Genomic DNA, 23,508 nt, shown 5'->3' with positions numbered 1-23,508 from the left:
TGTTGAAGTTGTGCCGTAGGTTATTTTTTTTTTACAAAAAAAAAATGTGGCTTTAATATGTTCAAGAATTTAAGGTTAAACAATATCATTAACTATTGCTGAATTAAAATCAAAGAGTTCAAAGTCATTAGAAAATGTCTTTTCTTAAAGAGTTTGAGTAAAATCTAATAGGTGGTCAGATGGTGCAGTGGATGGCACAGTCACCTTTCGTCAAGATGGCTGGGGTTTGATATCCCCCACCGGTCCATCGGATGTGAAAAAGTATGGGTCACATGCAGGCCATACTGATTTTCTCTGGGTACTCCAGTTTCCTCCCACATGAAGACCTCCTGCATGCTACAATCAGGGCCGTCAAGAGTGATTAATTTAATTTGATAATCTAGATTAATACTTTTTGTTAAAATAAACAAAGTTTATATTTATTGAATCTTTAGCTGTGTCTGATGTATGTTGTGATTTGTTCACAGGAGCGAGGGAAGGCCAGCTGGTGTGTATCGCTGACCTGTTACAGATGTATCTGAAGAATGTAAGGATAGCCGACTACTCCATCACAGATTTGACCTCAGCCAAGGTCAACCAACTGATGAAAACCATGGCGACTGATGTTCTGGTTCCTTCACTGGACCTGTGTTTAGAGAAGAAAAATGTACGATTATACTAGACAGCATTTCACGTATCTTAACCAACACTGTTGGACCAATGTTTCTATTCTGGACAACAGTAAACTTTCTAAAGCAACTTTTTTTGTTAGACCAATATTTGTATTTGAAATGAACATATATATAAGATAAACATAAAGTTGTATACAGTGGAACTTTCTGTGATTATAATGTTTGGTTTATATAGGTACACAAAATGCAATGATGCAGAATCTGGTTTAGATTGGTTACAATAAAGTTATTGACTTTTAAAGAAAAAGAAATCAAGATAAATATCCACACATCCCTGCTGTCACTTGTCTTGCTTTGTGTGCTATAGTGTATGTATTTTCATGGTTATCTCCCCTGCCCCTAGGGACCCTCACATTTGGTTTGCTATATATTATGTATTTCCACAGTCCTCTGCCTTGCCCCTGGGGACCCTCCTATTTGGTTTGCTATATATTATGTATTTCCACAGCCCTCTCCCTTGCCCCTGGGGACCCTCATATTTGGTTTGCTATATGTTATGTATTTCCAAAGTCCTCTCCCCTGCCCCTGGGGACCCTCATATTTGGTTTGCTATATATTATGTATTTCCACAGTCCTCTGCCTTGCCCCTGGGGACCCTCATATTTGGGTTGCTATATGTTATGTATTTCCACAGTCCTCTGCCTTGCCCCTGGGGACCCTCCTCCTGTGTGGTGTGTGGGGAGAACTTGAGATGATGCTGGGACAGTACACACAGCACCAGGCAGCCTTCCAACAGGTCAGCCTCGCCGATCATCAGGTGGATTCAGTCAGTCCGGTCATCCTCCACACTTACTGGTCAGCTGGAAAGTGGACCAAGCTTCAGAAGTCCATTAACAAATCAAAACACATGGATGTAAATTACTGCTGGGTAAGGCTTCACATCCCTGTGACTTAAAGTCATTTTTTTTAGAAAAACTTAAAAAAAATAGGAATTAAAGAAATACCTTGAGCTTCAGATTATAACTCAGATACCTTTACATCTGAATTCATAAAAAAAAATTGTGCTTAAAGCATTGTGCTAAAATATGATTGCAATGAGGTATATGAAGTTTCTGTATAATATATATATTCCTGTTACATATCTTGTGGTTGTGCCAATTCATCATGCACTAATCTATTAAAATTTGATAATGTGCTGAAATTTGAATGTGTCAAAATAGATATATGTTTTCATATTTCTGAATAAGATTGACCTGTTACTGTAATTTACCAGTGATAAGCCCATGCCTGGTAATGAGCCTACCCCCTAACTTTTCATTCCTATTCTTGCATAGCGTAATAAATGTGCCTGGAAAAAAGCCTACCCCCAACTTTTCATTCCTATTCTTGCATAGCGTAATAAATGTGCCTGGTAAAAAGCCTACCCCCAACTTTTCCTTTCTTTTCTTGCATATCGTAATAAATGTGCCTGGAAAAAGCCTACCCCCAACTTTTCCTTCCTTTTCTTGCATATCGTAATAAATGTGCCTGGTAAAAAGCCTACCCCCAACTTTTCCTTCCTTTTCTTGCATATCGTAATAAATGTTCTTGGTAAAAAGCCTACACTCAACTTTTCCTTCCTTTTCTTGCATGTCGTAGTAAATGTGCCTGGTAAAAAGCCCATCCCCAACTTTTCCTTTCTTTCCATGCAAAGGGTTGATGTTGGGTAAGAAGCCCATCCCCTTTAATCAAGCTCATCAGCGCCTTTAAAAAAATTGTATTGTTGTACGCCCTGCATTACATACTAAGCTGACCAGCACAATGTTATAAACTGTATTACTTTTTTCAACTCTTGAAATCACCTTTGAGATCGATGTGGAAAAAGTGACAAAAGAACAAGCAAAGCCTTCCTGTTCTACTGCATGTAACATAAGCTGGTAAACTTTGATATGTTTGATTCAGACTGTTAGGTTTGTGTTACAGGACCTGCTGATTCATCAGGTACTGAGGGTCACCCTACTGTCTGTGACTCTGTCCTCCCCCGATCTGTCTCCTCTGCTGAACAAAGTACTGGATAGTCTCTTCACAGTGTCAGTAGAAAACAATTCAGGACAGTCCTGGGATGGAACAGTAAGTTTATTTGTTGTTTGAGATGAAACTCATCGTGTTTTAAAAGTGGTGTATTTATCCTTGTAACTAGCAGATAAATTCTGTATTTTTTTTTATCTCTATCCTACATTTCTGAGAATGAAATAGGGATTTTATCTCATTTCACTCTGACACGAAAATATGGGATGTAAGATATAAATTTCCTACACCTCTTTTTTGCCCCAGACAGTTCTATCATATGCACCCAGTAATGAGAGAATATATATTTCTGTCTATTTTCCTATTTGTTCCTCATTAAGTTTTAGTTGAGAAAAAAGTACGTGTATTTTGCTGATAATAAACTCTACAGAACTTAGGAAGTAATTTGCTATAGCCAAAATTCATTTTAGCTTTTGTTTTTTTTCCATGAAATAATCAAGCCTTTTTCCAGGTCTTCAGTGTGAATGAACAGAACTACAGTACAGCTAAATGGAGTCTGCTGGAGACGTCTTTGCCCTTAATAACAAAGTGTCTGGCAGACAGACATGTGAAGACCATCGCTGATTTTATAGTCCAGCTGTATCTGACCGACAGTGTACCAAGTGAAAGGTAGGGATGCATCCACAGTTCTGTAATCTGTCTAGGGATACACACCCTCAGTACTCCAGGGGTTACACTCACTTACGGTCTCAGCACCCCTGTAATCTGTCTAGGGATACACACCCTCAGTACTCCAGGGGTTACACTCACTTACGGTCTCAGCACCCCTGTAATCTGTCTAGGGATACACACCCTCAGTACTCCAGGGGTTACGCTCACTTACGCTCTCCACACCCCTGGAATATGTCAATAGCAAAACAGAAGGCTCAGTTTGCACCACCTTGTGGAGACTACTTTGATCCTTTGATGTTAATCAAACGAATCGTGCATAAGGATAATGGTAAAATTGACTGCCTTTGATGTGTTACTCCTTACTTTTCAAAGGACAGGTATTATCCTAGTGATTGGTCACATTATTTTTACCCGAGACCAATTAAATAGCTAGCCATGGCCTTCAATTTTGCTACGACATATTCCAGGGGTGCAGGGATTGTAAGTGAGCATAACCCCTGAAGTATCGAGGATGAGGGATACACAACCACCAATTTAAACAGGTCGCTTTAATTATGACGAGGTATATATCACTTTACATGTTAGGTTAAGATATATTTCATACACTATGTATATAGTTACATAGTTCCAACAATTCAGTAGATAATATAACTTATAAAAGTTTTCTTTGGGGTACAGTATTTCTTTCCTGATTAGAAGATTTTCTTTTAAGAATCTGCATGAAGTCGACTGGTGACAGAGTCATGGAGGGCCATGTGTTGAGTCAGAATCGTGAAATCCAGTCATCCATCCTGACCACCATATGGAAATCTATCAGCGTAGCATTACAACCTGATGTCAAGGTGTAAGTTTTACAGATTTGTTCAGTGAGAGTTATCACCGTAGTTTGTATCTGATACAAGTGTCTCTTAAAATATTCTGTATTTTTATCTGATGTTACGTATTGCTTCTGTTTACCAGGAAATGTTCGCCCCATCAAAGTTTTGCCCTTTGATAGTAAAATCTATTTTCACCCAAAATTGAATTTGTCCATCTCATTTAATTAATATGTATATTATGTTGTTTAGAAATGATTAGTATTCTAATTTACCTTGCTTACCGTGCTGTTTCAATTTGTATGCAATGAAACCTTATCGTACTGCCATCATTTTTTAATAGGGAAAGTTTTGCAATTATGAACAGATTAAACAATGCACAGTCTAACCTGCTCTTGGGAAGTTGAAAATAGGTCTCTTAACACAAGTGGTCTCTTTATACAGGTTCCGTTAACAATGACATCACTAAAATGTGGAATATTTAAAGTGGTCTCTTAGTACAGGTTCAGTTAACAATGAAACTCTATAGGGGCGGTCACAGGAGCATGTAGATTGTATGTAGGAAGTTGCATAAAATAGTTGTAAAGAATATAAATGGAAACTGGTTTGGGGACAAGGGAAGTAACACATGGAACAAATAATATTTGATAAAGGATGAAGTAAAGCTATGTGTTTATGTTTCAGTGGTAAGAAGAGGAAAGGTAATCTGTTGGTGGTACACCAGTTATTGGGAGATCTAGGGGACTCAGATCAGGTGTGGACACAGGAAATGGACAGGTAACACCACTAGTGGCAAAACTCATCAAACTTTGATGTACTGTAATAATGAGATATCACCATTGGGGAAATAGCCATTAACTGTCCATTAGGAAAATATTACAGAATACCATTAATAAACCATTAAATATTTCATTAAAAATTATTAAAATATATGTAGTATTTGATTGGTTAATTAGGCAAAATTGCAGTGGTGGAAACAGACCAATTCGGAAGGGAAAAATGTGTTCCAAATTGGGAAGATGGATGATTTTGAAAGAATATTCCTGTGAGGGTTGGGGGAGGTTGCTGAAGGACAGAAATCCACTTTGGATCCGCCACTGCACTTTGTATTTATATTTCCCTACATCTGTGTATAATTAAGGTCTGCCTTGTGTTTTGCAGCACTAAGCTGGAGTTCCTACAGGACATCACGACAAGGGTGGGTGCCCTCCTGACTAGTGACAGCGGCCTTGTTGTGTCGCCGTCAGTGGTGTGTGCTGTGGGGAGGATGCTACAGGTAGTTTACCGCAGGATTGGTGTCCAGTATGAAACAACACACCTTGCTATCTTCAAAATCGACAAAACTGAAACCTCTGTCAAATTATGTACAGTTACACGCATTCAAACGTGGCAGTGACAAAATTGTTGGGACTATAAAATATGAGAAGTAAAATGTGTTCAATACAATTTATATTGCAAATCATTTGAAGGGACATGAACAAGTATTCAGTATATAAATATTGTAAGTTACTTAAAGAGACATGAACGTGGTATCCAACTTATGTATGTTGTAAGTTAACTAAAGGGACAAAAACAGGGTGTTCAATTTAAGTAAAACTTACTTAAAGGGACACGAAGAGGGTTTTTTCAAACATATAATTTGTAAGTTATTTAAGGATAACCGTACCACTGGCAAAAACTGTAACTAAGTATTGGAAATGATTTCCCTGCATGACTATATAGCCTAGATAAGCCTCTTTTGAAAAGAAAACCATACCTTGCAGGATTTTTATGAAAAAGAGTAAAGATGAAATATTAAATCACTCAGCGTGGCTAGACTGGGATTCAAACCCTGGACTTCAGGTTGTTATACTATCACTGTAAACAAATGAGCTATATATCTTGCTAACAGAAGTGTACGAGCCCAAATGTCCTACAGTTATATCTAAACGGAAGTAAAGGGGAGGTTACTGTGTAAAGGAAAAACGACAGTGCTTTAGGACAGGGCTCCCTAAGTCAAAGTACCAGTGTATTGTGTGCCAATCTTCCATCTTCTGTTGTCACTTTGGTCAAAATAAACACTGGATATTGATACAGCCATGTCTTACATTTTAAAAACTGTTATAATACTAGTGTCAGCTGTTAATTCGAAATGTGATCAAGGTTTTTCATTGATAACTTTAGATAGATATTTGTGTTTGAAAAAAGGGTCTCAAAAAGGCTACTACCAAAAGAGTACTGCTGGGTCATTTTGTAGTTGTCTTTAGAGAATCAATCCCATAAAATGTGTATGCATGAATGTCCTTTTGTGTTTGAATTTTAGTTAAATGAAGAAAGCAACATATTAATTACATATTTTTTATTCTACAGCTTTTGTCTCTGTTGCCAATTGAATCACTGAATGCTTCAGACCAGCACAGATGTATTTTGGGACTAACTGTCATTCTGCACACATTACGTGGAGCCGTCGGCACTGATGATACCTATGTCATAGAAAAATGTTACGGACTGATGGCGGTAACCATGGAAGCAGGACACACACCTCTGTTTCAGATGCTGGACCTGGTCATCTATATGGACTGGTTGGATGGACTGTATACCCAGAGTCAGGTGAGCTAATAAACCACTGATGTTGATGATGGAACTGTCAATAAACTGGAGACTGGCTTGATATTATCAAAAGTATGGAGCTTGAAAGTGTGGTTTTCTGTTGATTAAATCATGTTAAGGGGAACAATTAAAAGTAAAATCATCATGCATTTTATTTCCACTACAAAGAAATAAAAATATTTTTATATTAGAACTACAGTTGTGTGATTGCACAACACACCAAAACCAAAAATAGTGTGCATACATCTTGCATACACTGTCCGCACATTATCCAAGCATGGTGCTGATTGGTGCACACAATTGTGCAATTTAACCATCATTCACCCTGTTGTGCGCTTCTCTCCACAGAAATGTGCGATTTGTTACAATTGGTTGACCAATATTACAAAATGAAAAAAAATCTAGAAGGCTCGTATGGAATAAGGAACACTGTATATATAAATTTCTCATCATATTAGTATGCTCAATTTTACAATGCTTGTTACACAGTATAACAGTGACTGTTAGACTGTCAAGAATTGGTTTGGCACCCAGGTAACAGAACAGGTAAATGACATTTTGATAAATGGCCAGAGTTTCACCTGGCGACCTGTGCCCGACAAGTGCTCCGGGTGAGGAAAACTACGGTCTGCACACATGTACCAAGTGGCTATGTTTACCTTTATATGGGACCATCTGCCTCACTGTAATAATTTTACATTTGTTGATTTGGGTCGTTTAAAAAACACTGAAACGCCATTTTAAATTCAAGTAAATATAGAAAGTTTAAGAAATTTCTAACTGGTAAGAAAGATCAGCCAAATTGTCAAGCATGTGATTAACCTTTCACAGTCAAAGGTTTTATGATTGAATGCACCAACTTTATAAAAATGTGACAAATTTTATGATGTACCAATTGTGAAATGATAATGTGATAGGTTCTGTGTCTCTTTCGATTGTATTTACATTCAGTTATTAATCTTCACCGTATGTGAACTTCTGTTTTTATTGTGTTGTTTGTCACAAAAGGACAAATTATTAATGGACATAAAACTATACAAAAATAAATTACATAATGTAATTGTTTCAGCAAATAATTTTGAGAATTTGTTTTAGAAGATTTGCTGAAGACATATGTTTGTGTTACAGGTCTACACATCCCTGGAGATGAAGATGAGACTTTTACTGGAGGTTTCATGTAAGACTGTGGTTATGGATTACAGGGTTCTCCCCAAACTTACCGCCTATAGCAACAAGGTACATACAGGGGGCCACTTTGTACAAACCTTTATTAACATTTTCTTAATAAGGCACTAGTAGATCTTGACCAAACTTTCATTTTTCATATGTGATGAGGATCAGAATTTATACTCAAGAATGTGCTGATCCCCAGTGGGATAATAAGGGACGGGCCATAGCGACTTTGACAGGTACACTGTATCTGTGTCCATAATTTGCATATAATCTCTACTGAATAAATACAATTGAAATTGCTTTTGTTCATAACAAATCGTTGATTAAGATCAGCTGAATTGAGCTGATACACTGGCATGGTATTAAAGTGTGTTTGAGCATATATCAGTGTCACCTTTAGCTGACTATACCCCCGCAACGAAGTTAGGGGGGTATACTGGAATCATCCGATCTGGATGTCTGTCTGGATGTCATCCGCAGTAACTTGTTCGGAAAACTCCTCCTTAATANCGCAGTAACTTGTCCGGAAAACTCCTCCTTAATTAACAGGTGGATTTCATTGAAACTTTGCATGAAGGATCTGTATCTTATGTAGTTGTACACTGGCATTTTAATTTGGGATTTTAACCTTTGATGGAGTTATGCCCCAGTGTGCGAAATACTTGTTTATTTTTCTGTTATTTTATTCTTTTGTTTTTATGTAAAATAATGATTAACTCATTACTGGTGGGAGACTATATTGCTTTGCATTAGTAAGCCTTTAGCTTACAGTTCTGGTTTATATAGGAGCGGGGGTATTTGTTAGCCTTTGGCTTACAGTTCTAGTTTAAACTGGAATAACAAGTGTACATGAGTTTATTATATTTTAGATGGAAGAAAAAATAGCAGACTTCCAGAAAAAGAAAATTGTCGACACTACAAGTATGGATGGCTGTATGATCATGGCATCATGTTGTCTCAGCCATTTAGAAAAAGTGAGTCTACTCAGCAGTGTCTTGCTGTACAAACCTGCCACTTTTAGACCAAAAAAACCTTAAATGTGTTCCCCAACAGGGATATAAATTGTATTCAGCGCTAGGAGTACTGTTCCTTGGCACTTAAGCAATTTGAAAACTATATAATTGAAAAACCTTCTAAATTTAGAAGAAGAAAAAAATGGCAAGGATTGGAAATGTTATCAAGGAAGTTGGTAAACTATTGTTAAAATTGTCAATTGCTATCAGACATTTTTTATGGTGTCACATTAACTTAAATTTTGAAATATTCAAATGATTTGAAAAAAAATTTATTGCTTTTCTCTCCTCCACCCCTTTTCTCTAAAAGAATATTAAATTTCAAATGATAATTTTAGGGAATAATCAGTATAATTGTGATGTGTTTTCTGTTGACTAGTTGCTGAGCAAGTCCTTCTTGCCTCCGAGTGTGAGAGAGATCTGCGAGACCTGTCTGTTGCATCTCATCAGGGTCACCATAAAGTTTGTGACCTCTGCAAAAGCTGACCCCTCACAGCTGCCATTGGCTGCTGTCAGTTGCTATGCAACAACCTTGAAATGCTGTTCTTTTGGGGAGGAGGCAACAGACGTTGAGCGGACAGTTCAGGACAGTTTTGGCATCATGTTGAAATGGTCGATGGAAGTTCTACAGCAGGTAGGTGACATAAAATTGTTTTCCACCTGGTGTGGTGATTAGAATTATTACTTTAAGGTACTAAACATTAACATGAATGATTGAATTTTAATAGATCTCACATGAAATTAAATAGAAACAACAAGAGGATATTTTTGATCCTGAAAAAAGTCCACTGTTCACTGTAGTGTGTTTGTCATCTGACTTCAATTCACCAATGTCATTTAACAGATATACTAACTTTACATAATTAACCTTGTATAGAAGTTGCCATGTAGGAAGGTGGGGTTGGGGGTAAAAAATATCACAGGGTAATTAATGTCCACTTTATGTATAGCAATAAGGGATCAGCTGTCACTTCTGTCATCACAAAATGTTCTGTTGTGTTTTAACTAGAATTTATTTTTCAATTTTGTTTCGTCATTTTATACATACATGTTGCCTTCCAAATTTTATCAGTGTGTCAGAACTATTAGTACAAAGTTTATACAGATTTAGCATTGCTAAAATTATGTTGTCAGTACATTTCCAAATCAGCTCATTCCATTAATATTATTGACTTTCCAAGATAATTCATGATGACTCTGTTTTCTGTACAGGAGGATGCGAGCCCAGAAAGCCAGTCAGAGGCCCTGAACCTGTTGTCTGTGATCTGCTGTAGTCACGGAAAACAGACAGAGCTGTTCACATCAGATCACAAGGCTCAGGTCTGGCACATACTCATGTCTCTGTTCAAAAGGGTACTGGCTTCACAGAAAACAACAGTCGCCATGGAAACTAAACCTGCTGAGGCATCCTTACCTGACTGGAGAGTTCACAAGAGGATACTTTTGTACAACGGTCAGTTGACTGAGCACCACTGGACACCGGTCATCCTGACCCAGCTCCAGGAGACGGTGGCTGCTCTAGTACCCTCCTGTGAAACTGACCAGTTCCAGACTATGATAAACAGCCTCCTCAACCAGACGGTAGGTGTTACTCCTATTGTACTTTTTTAACAATTATCCCAAACCTTCATATTTATAGCCCATCTTGGAAAATCCAAGAGATTCGGATTTGAATATGTTTCCTAGCTGAAAAAGGACAAAGTATCAACATAAATATTTTGAAATAGTTCTATAAAAGAGTGCTTAATATGATCTTGATGTTTGATATCATGACTGTTTGTGTTGTCCTTGTCAGTACATCTCCTCGCTCCACTTACAGGGTATACAGTTTGTGTTGTCCTTGTCGGTACATCTCCTCGCTCCACTTACAGGCTATACAGTTTGTGTTGTCCTTGTCAGTACATCTCCTTGCTCCACTTACAGGGTATACAGTTTGTAGGGGCTGGCACACAGCAGTTGACCTCCACCCTGTACATCTGGCAGCAGCTACTTAACTTTGACCTTTCACCTGACCAGAGTAAGGTCTTAGTTCATGCAGTGAAAAATGTAAGTTTTGATACCCATATAATGTGGCTATAAGTTGCTTACATGTAATTTAACATAATAAAAGTGGGATGTGGATGAATTAATTATTTCAGAAATGGTCAGTCCTATATTGACTTTGTGTGGCGCATTATGAAAAACCCAAACTCCAAATACACTTCACTAACATTAATTTTTGCCCTTTCTATAATAAGGGCATTACAGCGAACATTTTTGAACAACATATAACACATAGAAATTAAATGTGAAGGTCAAATTTAATATTGGACAAAAATGGGTGTTATCGTCAAAGAGCGTACATTTCCTGGTATACAACATTAATTCTATCTTGATAGGTAAGATAGAGATTTTAATGGCATAGGAGGACACTATACATATATCTTTAATTGATGTCAAGAATAGCATTATGTGGAAAACGTATTTACAAAAGTTGATGTGTACATCCATAGATTAAAGTTAACAAATGCTACAGTTGTGGGACCGCACAACGCACCAAAAATAGCGTGCGCACACCGTGCAAACATCGTTCACACACCGTCCGCACATCGTTCATACATGGTGCGCACAACTGTGCGATTTAGCAATCGTTCGCCCCGTTGTGCGCTTCTCTCCGCACAACTGTGCGGTTTGGTATCATTTGTAGATCAAAATTACGGAATGACAAAAATACGGAAGGCTTGTATGCGAAAATGTACACTGTGTATATATCTGTAATTTCTCATCACAATAATCAAGATTATACAATTTCACAATGCGTGTTACACAGTATTACAGCGACCATTAGGCTGTCAAGAATGGGTTTGGCTCCAAGGTAACAGAACAGGTAAATAACAATTTTATGAGTGTCCGGAGTTTTACCTGACCAGTGCCTGACACACAGAGCTGATATGCGATACCGTTTGACCGTAATGAATAGTATTTGTTATTTGCATTCGTTTGCCTATAGCTCCCCTTCACCTGGATTTTCACACCCCCGGCCTTACCCGACGAGTTACGTAAATGCCCCAGGCGGGGAGAAAACTACGGTCCAGGTACATGTACAAAGTGGTTATGTTTACCTGTATACGGGATTGTGTTGTAATTTTACATGTGTCGATTAAGTTTGTTTAAAAACACAGAAAACACAATTCCTAAATATAAGAATATATAGACAGAAAGATAAGTTTATAGATGTTGCTAGAATATAGAAACATACGTAAACATCAAGTTTATATGTTTAAACACGAAACCGTATAAATTGTTAAGGCATTCCTCAATTTACACCAACCACGATTGTTATCGCACAACGTCCGTCCATCGTGCGCACATATGTGCGCAAGCAATGATCGTTCAGCTTTTTATCGTTCGCCCATCGTGCACACACCGTTCACACACCGTGCACACATCGTGCGCACACCGCACATCGTGTAACGTTGTGCGATCCCACAACTGTATCTTTGTTGACATGTACGCTGTTACTTCTATATGATAACTACTTTTTCCCTCCTGCATGTTAAGGTTTCTGTAGGATGATTATCCCAGATTAATATTCAATTTGCTCCCCGAAATTTTGAAGCATCAAAAATGGAACATTAATGTCATGTTAGGAGGCCAAAATATGAGAACTCATTCATCTTTTGATTCACCAATTTGGTTGTTGGAACTGCCAACAGATTCCAGCCAAAAATGAGTTCTGAAGGAGCTCTGTGATATATACGAAACTCTATAGCACATCCGGATCTGTATTTTATCAGTATGATATTGGACTCCATAGATACACAATATTAATTTATCAGGTCTTTTAAATATTTTGTGTCTTTGATTGTAGCTGATGTTGAACTGTGTGTCACTGATGCAGCACATACACGGCTCAGGCGACGAGAGGTTGGTCAGTTCTGTGGCTGTCCCTCTACTGACCACACAAGTCAAAATGCTGGAGTTCGGGTCTGTGAGTATTGACCCCCTAGCTCCACCCCCCAAACCCTCACCCTTACATATTTATTGAAGCAGAGCTTTATTCATAGGTGTAATATATATTTATAAGTTATGTGAGCAGAGCTTATGGTAGTATATAAACTTAAAATATGGTAAATTGAGTTTAAAAATATGAACTGAGTAAATACTAATAGATTAAGTATATGGTGAAATGGAAACTGTATATATCTACTTTTAAAAATTATTAAAGATGAGATAAAAACAGTTATTGCTGAAGGTTACTTTGAAGACCAGTGAGTTATATATTCAGGCCCCATTGTCATTGTGTATTTCATGCAATAACATTACAGTGTACCTTTAAATTTATTGACCACATAACAAGTGTCTGGGCTATAGAAAATTGATTTGAAATTTAAAATATTTGAGTGCAAATGTAACAGTATGTGAACGATTTATGGATTTTTTTAAAGTTATGTACTTATCAATATGGTTACAGTACATAAATAGATCATGGTGATGTGAATTAATCCGAATCAATTACCACCCAACTGACAACCATTCACACTTCTCTGCTTTAATATCATATATTGTTCTATATTGTAGAAACTGATGTCCTCTCACACAGCCTCCCTGGCTCTCCACTGTTGTCAGTTCACTCCTCTAGATGGCAGCACCAGTTTTGTCCCAGCATTCCATGCTGTGTATAAAGTTCTGAACGCCCTGCTGGTTCACAACACGAACACCGTTTACGGAGTTATCCCCTCCTTCCTCAGCTGTACCAAACATATCCTTGTACACTGCTGTGGAATACAAATAAAAGATCTCGTCACCGGGGTGGTCGAACCATATTCTGTCTTTCATGGTCGCTGTTCTGGTTGTGAGTGGATTTTGATACCAGAGTGCTGAAAGTATGTAGTATCTCTAGGTCTTGTGTAGTGAATTCTGATATTGTTATTGATATATATTCTAAACTAAATGAAAAAGTGCTATATTCCTGTATACCAGGAAATTCACTGCAGTTTAATTTTGGCCTTTTTCACCCTCGATAATGAGGGAGAATTTCTCATCACAATGAACAATTGTAAACAATATTCTATATATAGCAATTAGAGGTGAAGGGCCAATTTAATATGGGGCGATGGGGCGAAAATCAATTTTACCACGGATGGGCAAATATTTGACTGGGCGAAATTTTTTCCCGATATACAGTATATCTGTCTTAACCAGATGACACAGACTTTGAAGTATGACTGTAACTGTCCTTAATGACACAGATTAAAGCAAGATTATACCTTTCCAGTTGTAATTTGGGTGTTCAAACAATCAATATTAACAAAATAATATTACTAACTAGAAATTTGAAGAATATCAAATTTACATATGGTCACAGATTTTTGCCCTTATTGTACAATGAAGATATTATTTAGATGCCTTTTCGTTAATTATATGTGGTCTGTGACTTCAACCTTATTTATAGTATAGTTTGACTGGTAAGTGTATAGAAATTGTTACCAAATGCAAGAAGTCTTAACTGAAAAAAATATCTTGGGAATAAGTGTGTAGAAAGGATATACAAAAAAAATATCTTGGGAATAAGTGTGTAGAAAAGATATCCGAGAAGGGAAATTTGAAGAAAATAATGGGAGTAACTGGAAAAAGTGTATTTTAGGGGTGAATAGCTTTAAGAAGGAATGTCAAATTGGAAATAACAGTGAAGAAGGTGGAAATGATATGCTCCTTAACTGCTGTACGCCTGCTGAAAGTTATAGTGAATCGTAGTGACCAGGAGAAGATCGGTCAGGACCAGGATGTGTTAGCCAAGCTGATAGACTGCGCTCTTCTTTTTGATAGGTAAGCTACATTATCTTTGATCTTATTTACATGTTCTTTATAATTATTATACAGTTATTGCCCTTACTGTAGGGAAACACAATTATTTGTTTCTCTGAGGTTAATCATGTTTCACAAAAGTGGAGAGGATCAGGTTGATGGGCCATCGTTGTCGTCTGCTTCTGTGAAATAACCTGAAAGATGTTGTGTTGAAAATTAGGAAGTTATTTGGATGAAAGGTTTGGTGCTATTTATTGTACCTGACGATAGATAAGTAGTCTTATGATATGTATTGTCTTTGAAGATAGACATGTCCAGGTTATGTATTGTACTTGACGATAGATAAGTAGTCTTACGATATGTATTGTCTTTGAAGATAGACATGTCCAGGTTATGTATTGTACTTGACGATAGATAAGTAGTCTTACGATATGTATTGTCTTTGAAGATAGACATGTCCAGGTTATGTATTGTACTTGACGATAGATAAGTAGTCTTACGATATGTATTGTCTTTGAAGATAGACATGTCCAGGTTATGTATTGTACTTGACGATAGATATGTAGTCCTTTGATATGCATGTATATGTATACTTTGTACATGTCTGTTGCTATGTTGCAGGCTCTGTCAGCTGATCAGCACACACAAGCGAGATTTTAACAAAGTGGCGGGTTACCTGGTGTCAGACTATGTATGTGAAGTACAGAAAGTCACTCTCCACCCTGATATCAAGGTCAGTCTCACTCTAACACAGATTTTAAACCCTTACTGTTAAAAATGAAATTCCTCAGCTCTAGAATGTAGATTTTTTTAAGTTATGAAATGAATCAAATGGTACTTGTTTTCCATAATACAATAATGTTATTTTCTTTAATTCAAAAGTTACATAAAAATGGTAAAAATTCGTTCGCTCCAGATACTTCCAGATTTTTTTTAAAATCTTCAATAACATTAATAGCTCAGTGAAAAGCACACCCGCCTTTCACCAAGATGGCTTGGGTTCCATTCCGCGATCAGGTGTGAAAAGCAATTAGGTCACCTGCCTGACCAGTAGGTGTCTTCAGATACTCCTGTTTCCCATATGAAGACACCTGCATGCTTGCATCCTGGCCAACAAGGATGATAAATACAAATTATATAATAATTGTTGTAAGACTTTATATTTAATCATATGCACTTCCAAATTTTATATTTAATCATATACACTTCCATAAATAGTATTAAAGAAGAGTAGACATGATATGTTCTCTTACTGCTAATAGTTACATCATTGTGCATTATAATGTTTATGTTTGCCACAATTCACCCTCAACACTCTGGGGATTACGGTCAGTTTCGATCTCTGCACCCTTGGAATATGTCGAAGCAAAATCACAGGCATGATAATAGTTATTTGATTGATCTCAATTAAAAAAAAACTGACGAATGGCTCAATTTTACGGTTATGCAATTGCGAGATTCTTTTGATGTACATCAAAAGATTGAACTAGTCTTCTTGTCTGATCCACAAGGTGGAGTTCAGAGCCTTAAATTTCGTCATGGCATATTCCAGGGGTGCAGAGAGCGTAAGGATTGCCATTAATAGAATGTCGATTTTGGTTGCAGAAGACCCTGGTCCCTGCGGTGTACAAATTACTGGACCTGTGCGACAGGTTCAGTATTTCTCAACTCCATACAGTTCTACAAACAGGTGTCAAAGAAGTGTTCAAAGTTCTATATGACGACTATACAAAGTACTTCAAGTACAATGACAATTCCTGAGACAAAGGGAGATAATCCACAAGATCTTCTGCACAGTACATAAGTACTGCTGTAATATCTGAGGCGAGGAGCTAACTCACTTGGGCCTTGATATTAAACCCAATGGAACATCTTTTAGGCCTTGATATTGAACCCAATGGAACATCTGTTAGGCCTTGATATTGAACCCAATGGAACATCTTTAAGGCCTTGATATTGAATCCAATGGAACATCTTTAAGGCCTTCATATTGAACCCAATGGAACATCTTTTAGGCCTTGATATTAAACCCAATGGAACATCTTTTAGGCCTTGATATTAAACCCAATGGACATCACTTGGGCTTTAATATTGAACCCAAGGGACATTGCATTTCTGAAGGGATCCATTTCAAGTCCCGACACATGGAAAGCCATCCTGTGGTGATTTCCGATACAGGATGTCGTTTAAGTCCCATTCAGGATAGGATACAATCCACCATGTCTTCGGGAACAGAGACAGCCAACATGGAATTTACCAAACATGTGAAGCCAGAAAAATCAGAAATAAGATGTCGAAGTTCAAGTGCTATTGTTTTTGGCGCTTTGAAAGACACGATAAGGAGAGATAAGTACCTGTAGCATGTTGGAAACCTGGGCAAGGTGATGGGACTGATGTGACGGAATAGTGACAGGTGGGATAAAGGACATTACATTAGTGTTCACTTCCACCCCAGACTGAAGGAAATCTGTGATATATGTTAAATGTCATGAAACTGGTTACATCCTTACATTTCAGCTGCTGATGGAATAAAAAAATAATGTGAACTTCAAATGTTTTGTTTTGTGTAATGTTTGGATGGTTTTGTTAGTAACAAGTGTGGAAATATTTCATATACGTTTAGTACACACAACTTCAGACAGAAGGAATGTCTACTATGTTATACTGATCACATATGGCAAACAGTGCTAGCACATCTGAATTAGATACCTGTCTGAATATGAATATCTGTTTCTGCAAAATGAAATACAGTTTACTAATGTACATACACTGGTAAGAATAAGGTCAGGAAAAGAAAAACTGTAAAAAATAAAATGTTTAAGCCCACATGAAGAGCATTGGTTTGGGGGTGCCATATCTTTTGGCAATTGTAACCTTCTGTACTAGAGTAGACATTAGAAAATATGGATGTTCAGTACCAGGGATTTAATAGAAAAGATTTGCTGTCCACTACTTTCAATAATATTTACCTACCGTCCAAGACATCAATAATATATGTTTGCCTTACAAGACTTCGATAGGACATCGATAATATGTGCCAATTATAGTCTTTGTCTCGACAAGGGCTCACATAAAAAAAATCCTTTCAGATCCCGAAGAAAATCCATGACAAGGATAGTGTGAATTCACTGATTGTACACTTTGGTGGAATAGTGTTTCCGGTGTCGTCATAGATTTATTGTCTATACACTATGATATCTTCCTTTTCTGCAATAAAAATCACAAACATTATGTTCGGAGATCCTAGTAATGGGGGTTATAGAGACTAGAAACCTTACTCGTGAATAACTCAAGTCTGTCTACGAAAAGACATGTATGGCGTATCATGTTGGTCCACATCTGCGAAAAAACACCGGAGATAAGTAAATGGCAGATGTTCGGTTGGTTGGTTAATTGGTTGTAAAGGTTTCTAATTCGCTCATCGCTAATGTCATAAGACGACAGTGTCCGTCTGTGATATATTTGACGTTGCTACCTTTGTTTTCTCTGGGTTCTCCGGTTACCTCCCACATTAAGACCCCCGCGCGCCGTTAACAACCTGGCCAACGAATGAATAATATAAGTTGCAATAACTTATTTCATATATTATATTGCATACCTAATTCTTCTGAGAGTATTGGAATGATGTACTTTCATTTGTACGGTTTCATGTTGTTTACCCATTGGTTTTGGTGTCTCCTTGGTTCTTGTTTGTTCTTTTCGAACAGATTTACTGCCGTATTTTTTCATGTGAAGTATTTGGGCTTTGATACATTTTTGTCCAATTCTATATCCTAATATTACGTACCGTTCTGAGAAAAGCATGCATTGCTCTGTTATGATCATTTTTGTGTCGCCTGCGAAAAGCTGGTGACGCATAGGTGTTGCTATGTCGGCGTCGGCGGCATGGGGGCGGCGTCCGCACAGTGGTTTTCGTGCGATTGTATACAGTTTTAAATTTGGCCCAATATTCAAGTAGTCAACAATTAATGGCATCAGTCCCAGACACAGAATAACATGTTGTCACGGATATGATATTTATCCGATATGAACACAATTTACATTGGTTTGGGCACCTCTTAGTACGTGGATAATTACAAGATCGTGTGAACGATTTATCAAATATATCATAGTTACCCATGGCCTGGGTGACATCTGTTAGATATGTAAGGAGAGACCAAAGAATTTAATGTGACAGAAAAACATTACATCAAAAATCGTCTCGGACAAATTAAAGCTCACTCTCGAAATCAAAGTGTTTGTCAAAAGGAAAAGCCATGTATAATGTACAATGTACATGAGAACCTCTCGCGCAGGTATGTTGATACGGGTATAGGGCTCTTTAAATCAAACGGTCATTTCTGAAACAGTGAAAACATCTGGATTAGTATGGAGTATTTGTATAGTTTGATGGGTAACGTCTGGGCTGTTTGAAGTATTTGTATACGTATAATTGAATCCTAGTGTACTAGTTATCGGCCGTGGAAGGTGTCGATATACCTTTAAATCGAGCCGACAATTATATCTATGTTCCAGCCTTTCCCCGTGTCACTATACACAACTGGGTGTCATAGCTAACAGAAAGGTGTACCTGTACATGTCCCAGTGTCAGACGTAATAGTTCAGCTCCCACCGGTACACGAGACTTTCCTCTCCAACTGTCAGACGTGAAAGTACCGTACCTCTACCGGGCGTGAAAGCTCGTCGACCAGTGTCGGACTTAACAGTATACCTCCCTTCGGTGGACGGGGTACTTTCTCTCAGCTAGATGTCAGACGTGAAAGTACCTCTACCAGTGTCTGACGTGAAAGTGAAACGGTTGTCTGCTCCCGTTGTCATACGTGATATTACATCTTCTACCAGTTGAGGCAATACCTGCTGTTGGACGTGAAAGTAACTCTACCTGTCGGACGTGAAAGTAACTCTACCTGTCGGACGGGAAAATTCTCTCGTTGTCACGCGTCATATTACATCTCCCACCGTTGGACGCAATACTTCTTCTCCTGTTGTCAGACGTAAAAGTATCGGACGTGAAAGCTTGTCTGCCAGGAACAGATGTGAAGGTATTCTTTCTACTATTTGACGAGATAATACCTTCTCCACGGTTCTAGTCGACAGTCATTTCACAATATGGTACGCCAGGCGACGAGCCGGTAAAAGAGCAGACATATCATGGATGTTACTGCAGGGTGTTCTTTGATGTGCAACAACGATGGCTATCAAGAGGTTCGTCCTACCCTTAATATAGATATTCAAGTTTATTTTGTATAATTTATCCCCATTGTAGAGTGGGCGTTATAATATATGAGTTAAGTTTAAAGAACTAGCCATTGATCTTGTCATTACTTGTATTTATTTCTTTTTCATTTTATATTTGTAAGACAAGATGTACTCTATTGACGTTGTTGTTCCGTGTGTGGATATATACAAAGTCAGAAACAGATAAAAAAAATGCATCTTGCTAATATCTATAATTTAATGCAAAGCTACGTTCACATGTACAAGGTATTTGATTCGATGTCTTATTAAGAAGAAAGATGGCATCTACTTCATACGTGTTTGTTTCCTTTGGTAACTATATACTTTCCTGCTGTTTTCAACAACAACAAAAAAACAACAATACAAAAACCCTTCTGTTTTGGAGTCATTTCACCACTATCCCTTTCACTTCACAGTTTCCCATATTGCCACTATCATACCATTGCCATTTTTTATCGGTATTGATATTTCAGGTAATCTGTCCTTATAGTTATGTGTGCTATTGTACAGGATTTGTTTTCGATATTAATACTTCTATATAATAGGTATATATCTTTGGGTTGAATCGTTCTCGTTTTGAAGATATGTGTTTGGAACTATTCCACTTGATTACATGACTTTTTTAAGTGCATTTTCTTGTTTATCGTTTCATTAGTTTCATTTAAGTTTTATTTATACGAAACCTGGGTATGTTTACACGGGCACTGTTCTTTTCTCACGCAGTGTTTTTGTTTGTCCTGTGGTGTATTGAACTGTTATAATTTGACTTGAGCATGATCCAGTTAATTATTATAGTATTCCATACCCAATTATTGCAGATGAAAGAAATCGAAGTTGGGAATTTATAACCTTGAAAAGGCTATTGTAGACTTATCAATGACGTTTTGGAATTAAAGTATTATACATTCACATGAATGTTGGCCCAAGTACAGAGACGATTTAAACATCTTCCCTAGCATGGTCACGGCTGAAAGGTCTCTGGCCAGAAGCGGATTCTATTCCGTCTCGTTGAGTTCAATTGGCAGCACTAGTTGTTTCAATTAACATGTCTTTATGTTGGTCCATTACGACTTAAATAACAAGCATATCATTGTGTCTTGTGTGTGAGTGGAGTCGTTACGCGGGCACGCCCCCCTCCCAGCCATCCCCGGCTCAGTGAACACCCGGCGATAAAGTACCCTCAATGGGCCGTATTAAATGTAGACCCACGTACAATACACTACTCCCGAATTTAACGGCGACGAAGACTTTATCCATTAACTGAAGGATTATGTATGTACACTACCACTGCCAGTCAATACGTAGTGTATAAACACCCTGATTGATTCCTCTACCTGTCGATACTATGTATTGGCTAGTGATTGGGACTCGCCATCTAACACTGTGACAAATGTATAAGGTGTTGGCGTTACCCTTCCGCACAAGGAGCCGTATGTCTATGTAGCTCTCGTCCTAGGGTGTCTGGGACAGGGACCCTCTCTTTATTCCTAGGATTAAGTCTTTTGGGCTAAGTGTCTTACAAGGATGAGGGACGATGAACATGTGATATGGCCAGGCTGTTTTCATTCAGGAACCCTGTAACAGGAAAACCTTTGGCCCCGTGAGTATTAGCTGTAGGAAATACTTTCCCCCGAACTGAATCGGTTAAATGCGTCTAGCTTCCGTTTTGGGTTTTTTTTCTGGGTTTGCAAAGAGTTCTGCATTTTGTGTCAATGGGTATTTAAGGATTAGTGTTTTACGTTCGGTTCACACGTTCGTATCTACCAATCGATCAGATCGATCATCAGATAGTAGACAAGCGTACCAGGATAACATTATAGATTATTGGTCGTATCGCCCTGATCAGCTCACTGCTAACACAACACATGGTGAACCGGCGCTGTAGTGAACCCTATCTGGTTAATACCGGTATCGATATCCCCCGTACAGTATCAGATGCATACCGCCTCTACCCCATGTTCGTTTCCCATAACCAGCAACGACTGATGCAAGTATGATATTCTCGTTATCATACAGAGTTGTCAGGTTGTATTCGAGACACCTCTTTGTTCTATTTAGTAACGTAAACGTGTACGTAATCTCTTTAATATTGGCATAAGTTCATACGAATTATAATGATTATTTTAAAGATGTTTTTGGAGATAGAAATCCAAAATGATATCGTGTAAAGGACTTGCTGGGGTCATATTATTTTGTTCCATATAGCTGATCAAATACACAGAGTAAATTTGGTATTTAATGTATTATGTTATAGAATTACCTAGTTCAACATGTGTTTCAACACTAAACGCATATGTTACATAACATGACCCGAGCAGTGATATTCAATGACAAGTCTTATCAGTATGTCTGCACATCGTCGTTATAATCCGACTTACAGACCTGTACTAATGTGTCACACATTCCCACTACTCCATGTAATTAATAACCATACAAAATTACTAACATTTACAGTGGCGTAGCATACACTAAAATTTAAAGATATTTTTTCAATCATATTTTTTTTCTCTATGATTTATGTGGACCGTCCGTATCTGTCATAAAAAAAGGAAAATCAAATATTTGAAAATGTTTCTCTGCTAAAATAGTGTTTTTATGTCAATACACATTGAAAAGTCTCCGAGGTTTGTTTCTAGGGCCTCGTTGAATTGTGTTTTCCCCACCTATGGGAACTCCTTCAATAACTCCTTCAGTGCTATGCAACCCCCTGTAAGCATACACTCCGAAAAATGACCTGCTACGCCACTGAATTGTCAATATATCCTTCCTCCACTTTTGTTTTTAGCTCACCTGACACGAAGTGCCAAGTGAGCTTCGTGCCAAGTGAGCTTATGCCGTGGTGCGGCGTCCGTCGTCCGTCCGTCCGTCGTCCGTCGTCCGTTGCTGTCGTCCGTCGTCCGGCGTCAATATTTTACTTTAAACGACTTCTTCTTAATAACCAAAAGGCCTAGGGTGATGATATTTGGCCAGAACTGGGATGAAGGGCTACAAATTTTGTTAAAATTAATGACCTTCAGCCATTTTCAAGGTCACAGGGGTCAAATATGTGAAAAACTTTAAACATCTTCTTCTCGATAACCAAACTGCCCAGGGAGATGATATTTGGCAAGTAGCATGCTTGGGTGAAGGGCTACCAAGTTTGTTCAAATAAATGACCTTCAATTATATTCAAGGTCACAGGGGGTCAATTGTCTTAAAAAACCTTTAAACAACTTCTTCTGAATAACCAAAACGCCCAGGGTGATGATATCTTGCCAGTAGCATGATGACATGAAGGGCTACAAAGTTTGTTCAAATGAATGAACTTCACCCATATTCAAGGTCACAGGGGTTAAATATGTTAAAAACTTAAAACAACTTCTTCTGAATAACCAAAATGCACAGGGTGATGCTATTTTGCCAGTAGCATGCTTGGGTGAAGGGCTGCCAAGTTTGTTCAAATGAATGACCTTCAATTATATTCAAGGTCACAGGGGTCAATTGTCTTAAAAAAAACTTTAAACAACTTCTTCTGAATAACCAAAATGCTCAGGGTGATGATATTTGGCCAGTAGCATGCTGAGATGAAGGGCTACAAAGTTTGTTCAAATGAATGACCTTCAC

General features: G+C 37.9%; 2 protein-coding genes across 5 annotated transcripts in view; both read left to right on the top strand.

Moving 5' to 3' along the window:
• LOC110445207 (unhealthy ribosome biogenesis protein 2 homolog) overlaps positions 1-17,196 on the top strand; it is a 29,966-nt gene extending 12,770 nt beyond the window's left edge. Inside the window, exons 13-30 of the mRNA XM_021489701.1 lie at positions 468-646; positions 1,306-1,539; positions 2,574-2,720; positions 3,130-3,287; positions 4,003-4,134; positions 4,790-4,882; positions 5,267-5,381; positions 6,455-6,694; positions 7,823-7,930; positions 8,737-8,841; positions 9,260-9,514; positions 10,093-10,461; positions 10,804-10,926; positions 12,731-12,850; positions 13,441-13,621; positions 14,589-14,688; positions 15,289-15,400; positions 16,273-17,196. Of these exons, the coding sequence (XP_021345376.1) occupies positions 468-646; positions 1,306-1,539; positions 2,574-2,720; positions 3,130-3,287; positions 4,003-4,134; positions 4,790-4,882; positions 5,267-5,381; positions 6,455-6,694; positions 7,823-7,930; positions 8,737-8,841; positions 9,260-9,514; positions 10,093-10,461; positions 10,804-10,926; positions 12,731-12,850; positions 13,441-13,621; positions 14,589-14,688; positions 15,289-15,400; positions 16,273-16,428 (2,927 nt within the window). The 3' untranslated portion in view covers positions 16,429-17,196. The remainder of the gene's footprint in view (positions 1-467; positions 647-1,305; positions 1,540-2,573; positions 2,721-3,129; positions 3,288-4,002; positions 4,135-4,789; positions 4,883-5,266; positions 5,382-6,454; positions 6,695-7,822; positions 7,931-8,736; positions 8,842-9,259; positions 9,515-10,092; positions 10,462-10,803; positions 10,927-12,730; positions 12,851-13,440; positions 13,622-14,588; positions 14,689-15,288; positions 15,401-16,272) is intronic.
• A 2,027-nt stretch (positions 17,197-19,223) lies between these two features.
• LOC110445205 overlaps positions 19,224-23,508 on the top strand; it is a 34,688-nt gene continuing 30,403 nt past the window's right edge. Inside the window, exon 1 of one of the 4 annotated variants that reach the window (XM_021489699.1) lies at positions 19,224-19,872. In XM_021489699.1, coding sequence (XP_021345374.1) covers positions 19,859-19,872 — 14 coding nt within the window. In that variant the 5' untranslated portion in view covers positions 19,224-19,858. Of the gene's footprint in view, positions 19,873-21,135; positions 21,506-23,508 lie in introns of those variants that run through there. The other 3 variants (XM_021489697.1, XM_021489698.1, XM_021489700.1) reach the window with 3 other exon arrangements.

Source organism: Mizuhopecten yessoensis, unplaced genomic scaffold (genome assembly GCF_002113885.1).
Source record: "Mizuhopecten yessoensis strain PY_sf001 unplaced genomic scaffold, ASM211388v2 scaffold2111, whole genome shotgun sequence".
Classification (NCBI taxonomy): Eukaryota; Metazoa; Mollusca; class Bivalvia; order Pectinida; family Pectinidae; genus Mizuhopecten; species Mizuhopecten yessoensis.
Note: the sequence above shows the minus strand (reverse complement) of the source record. Positions and strands in the feature narration are given on the sequence as shown.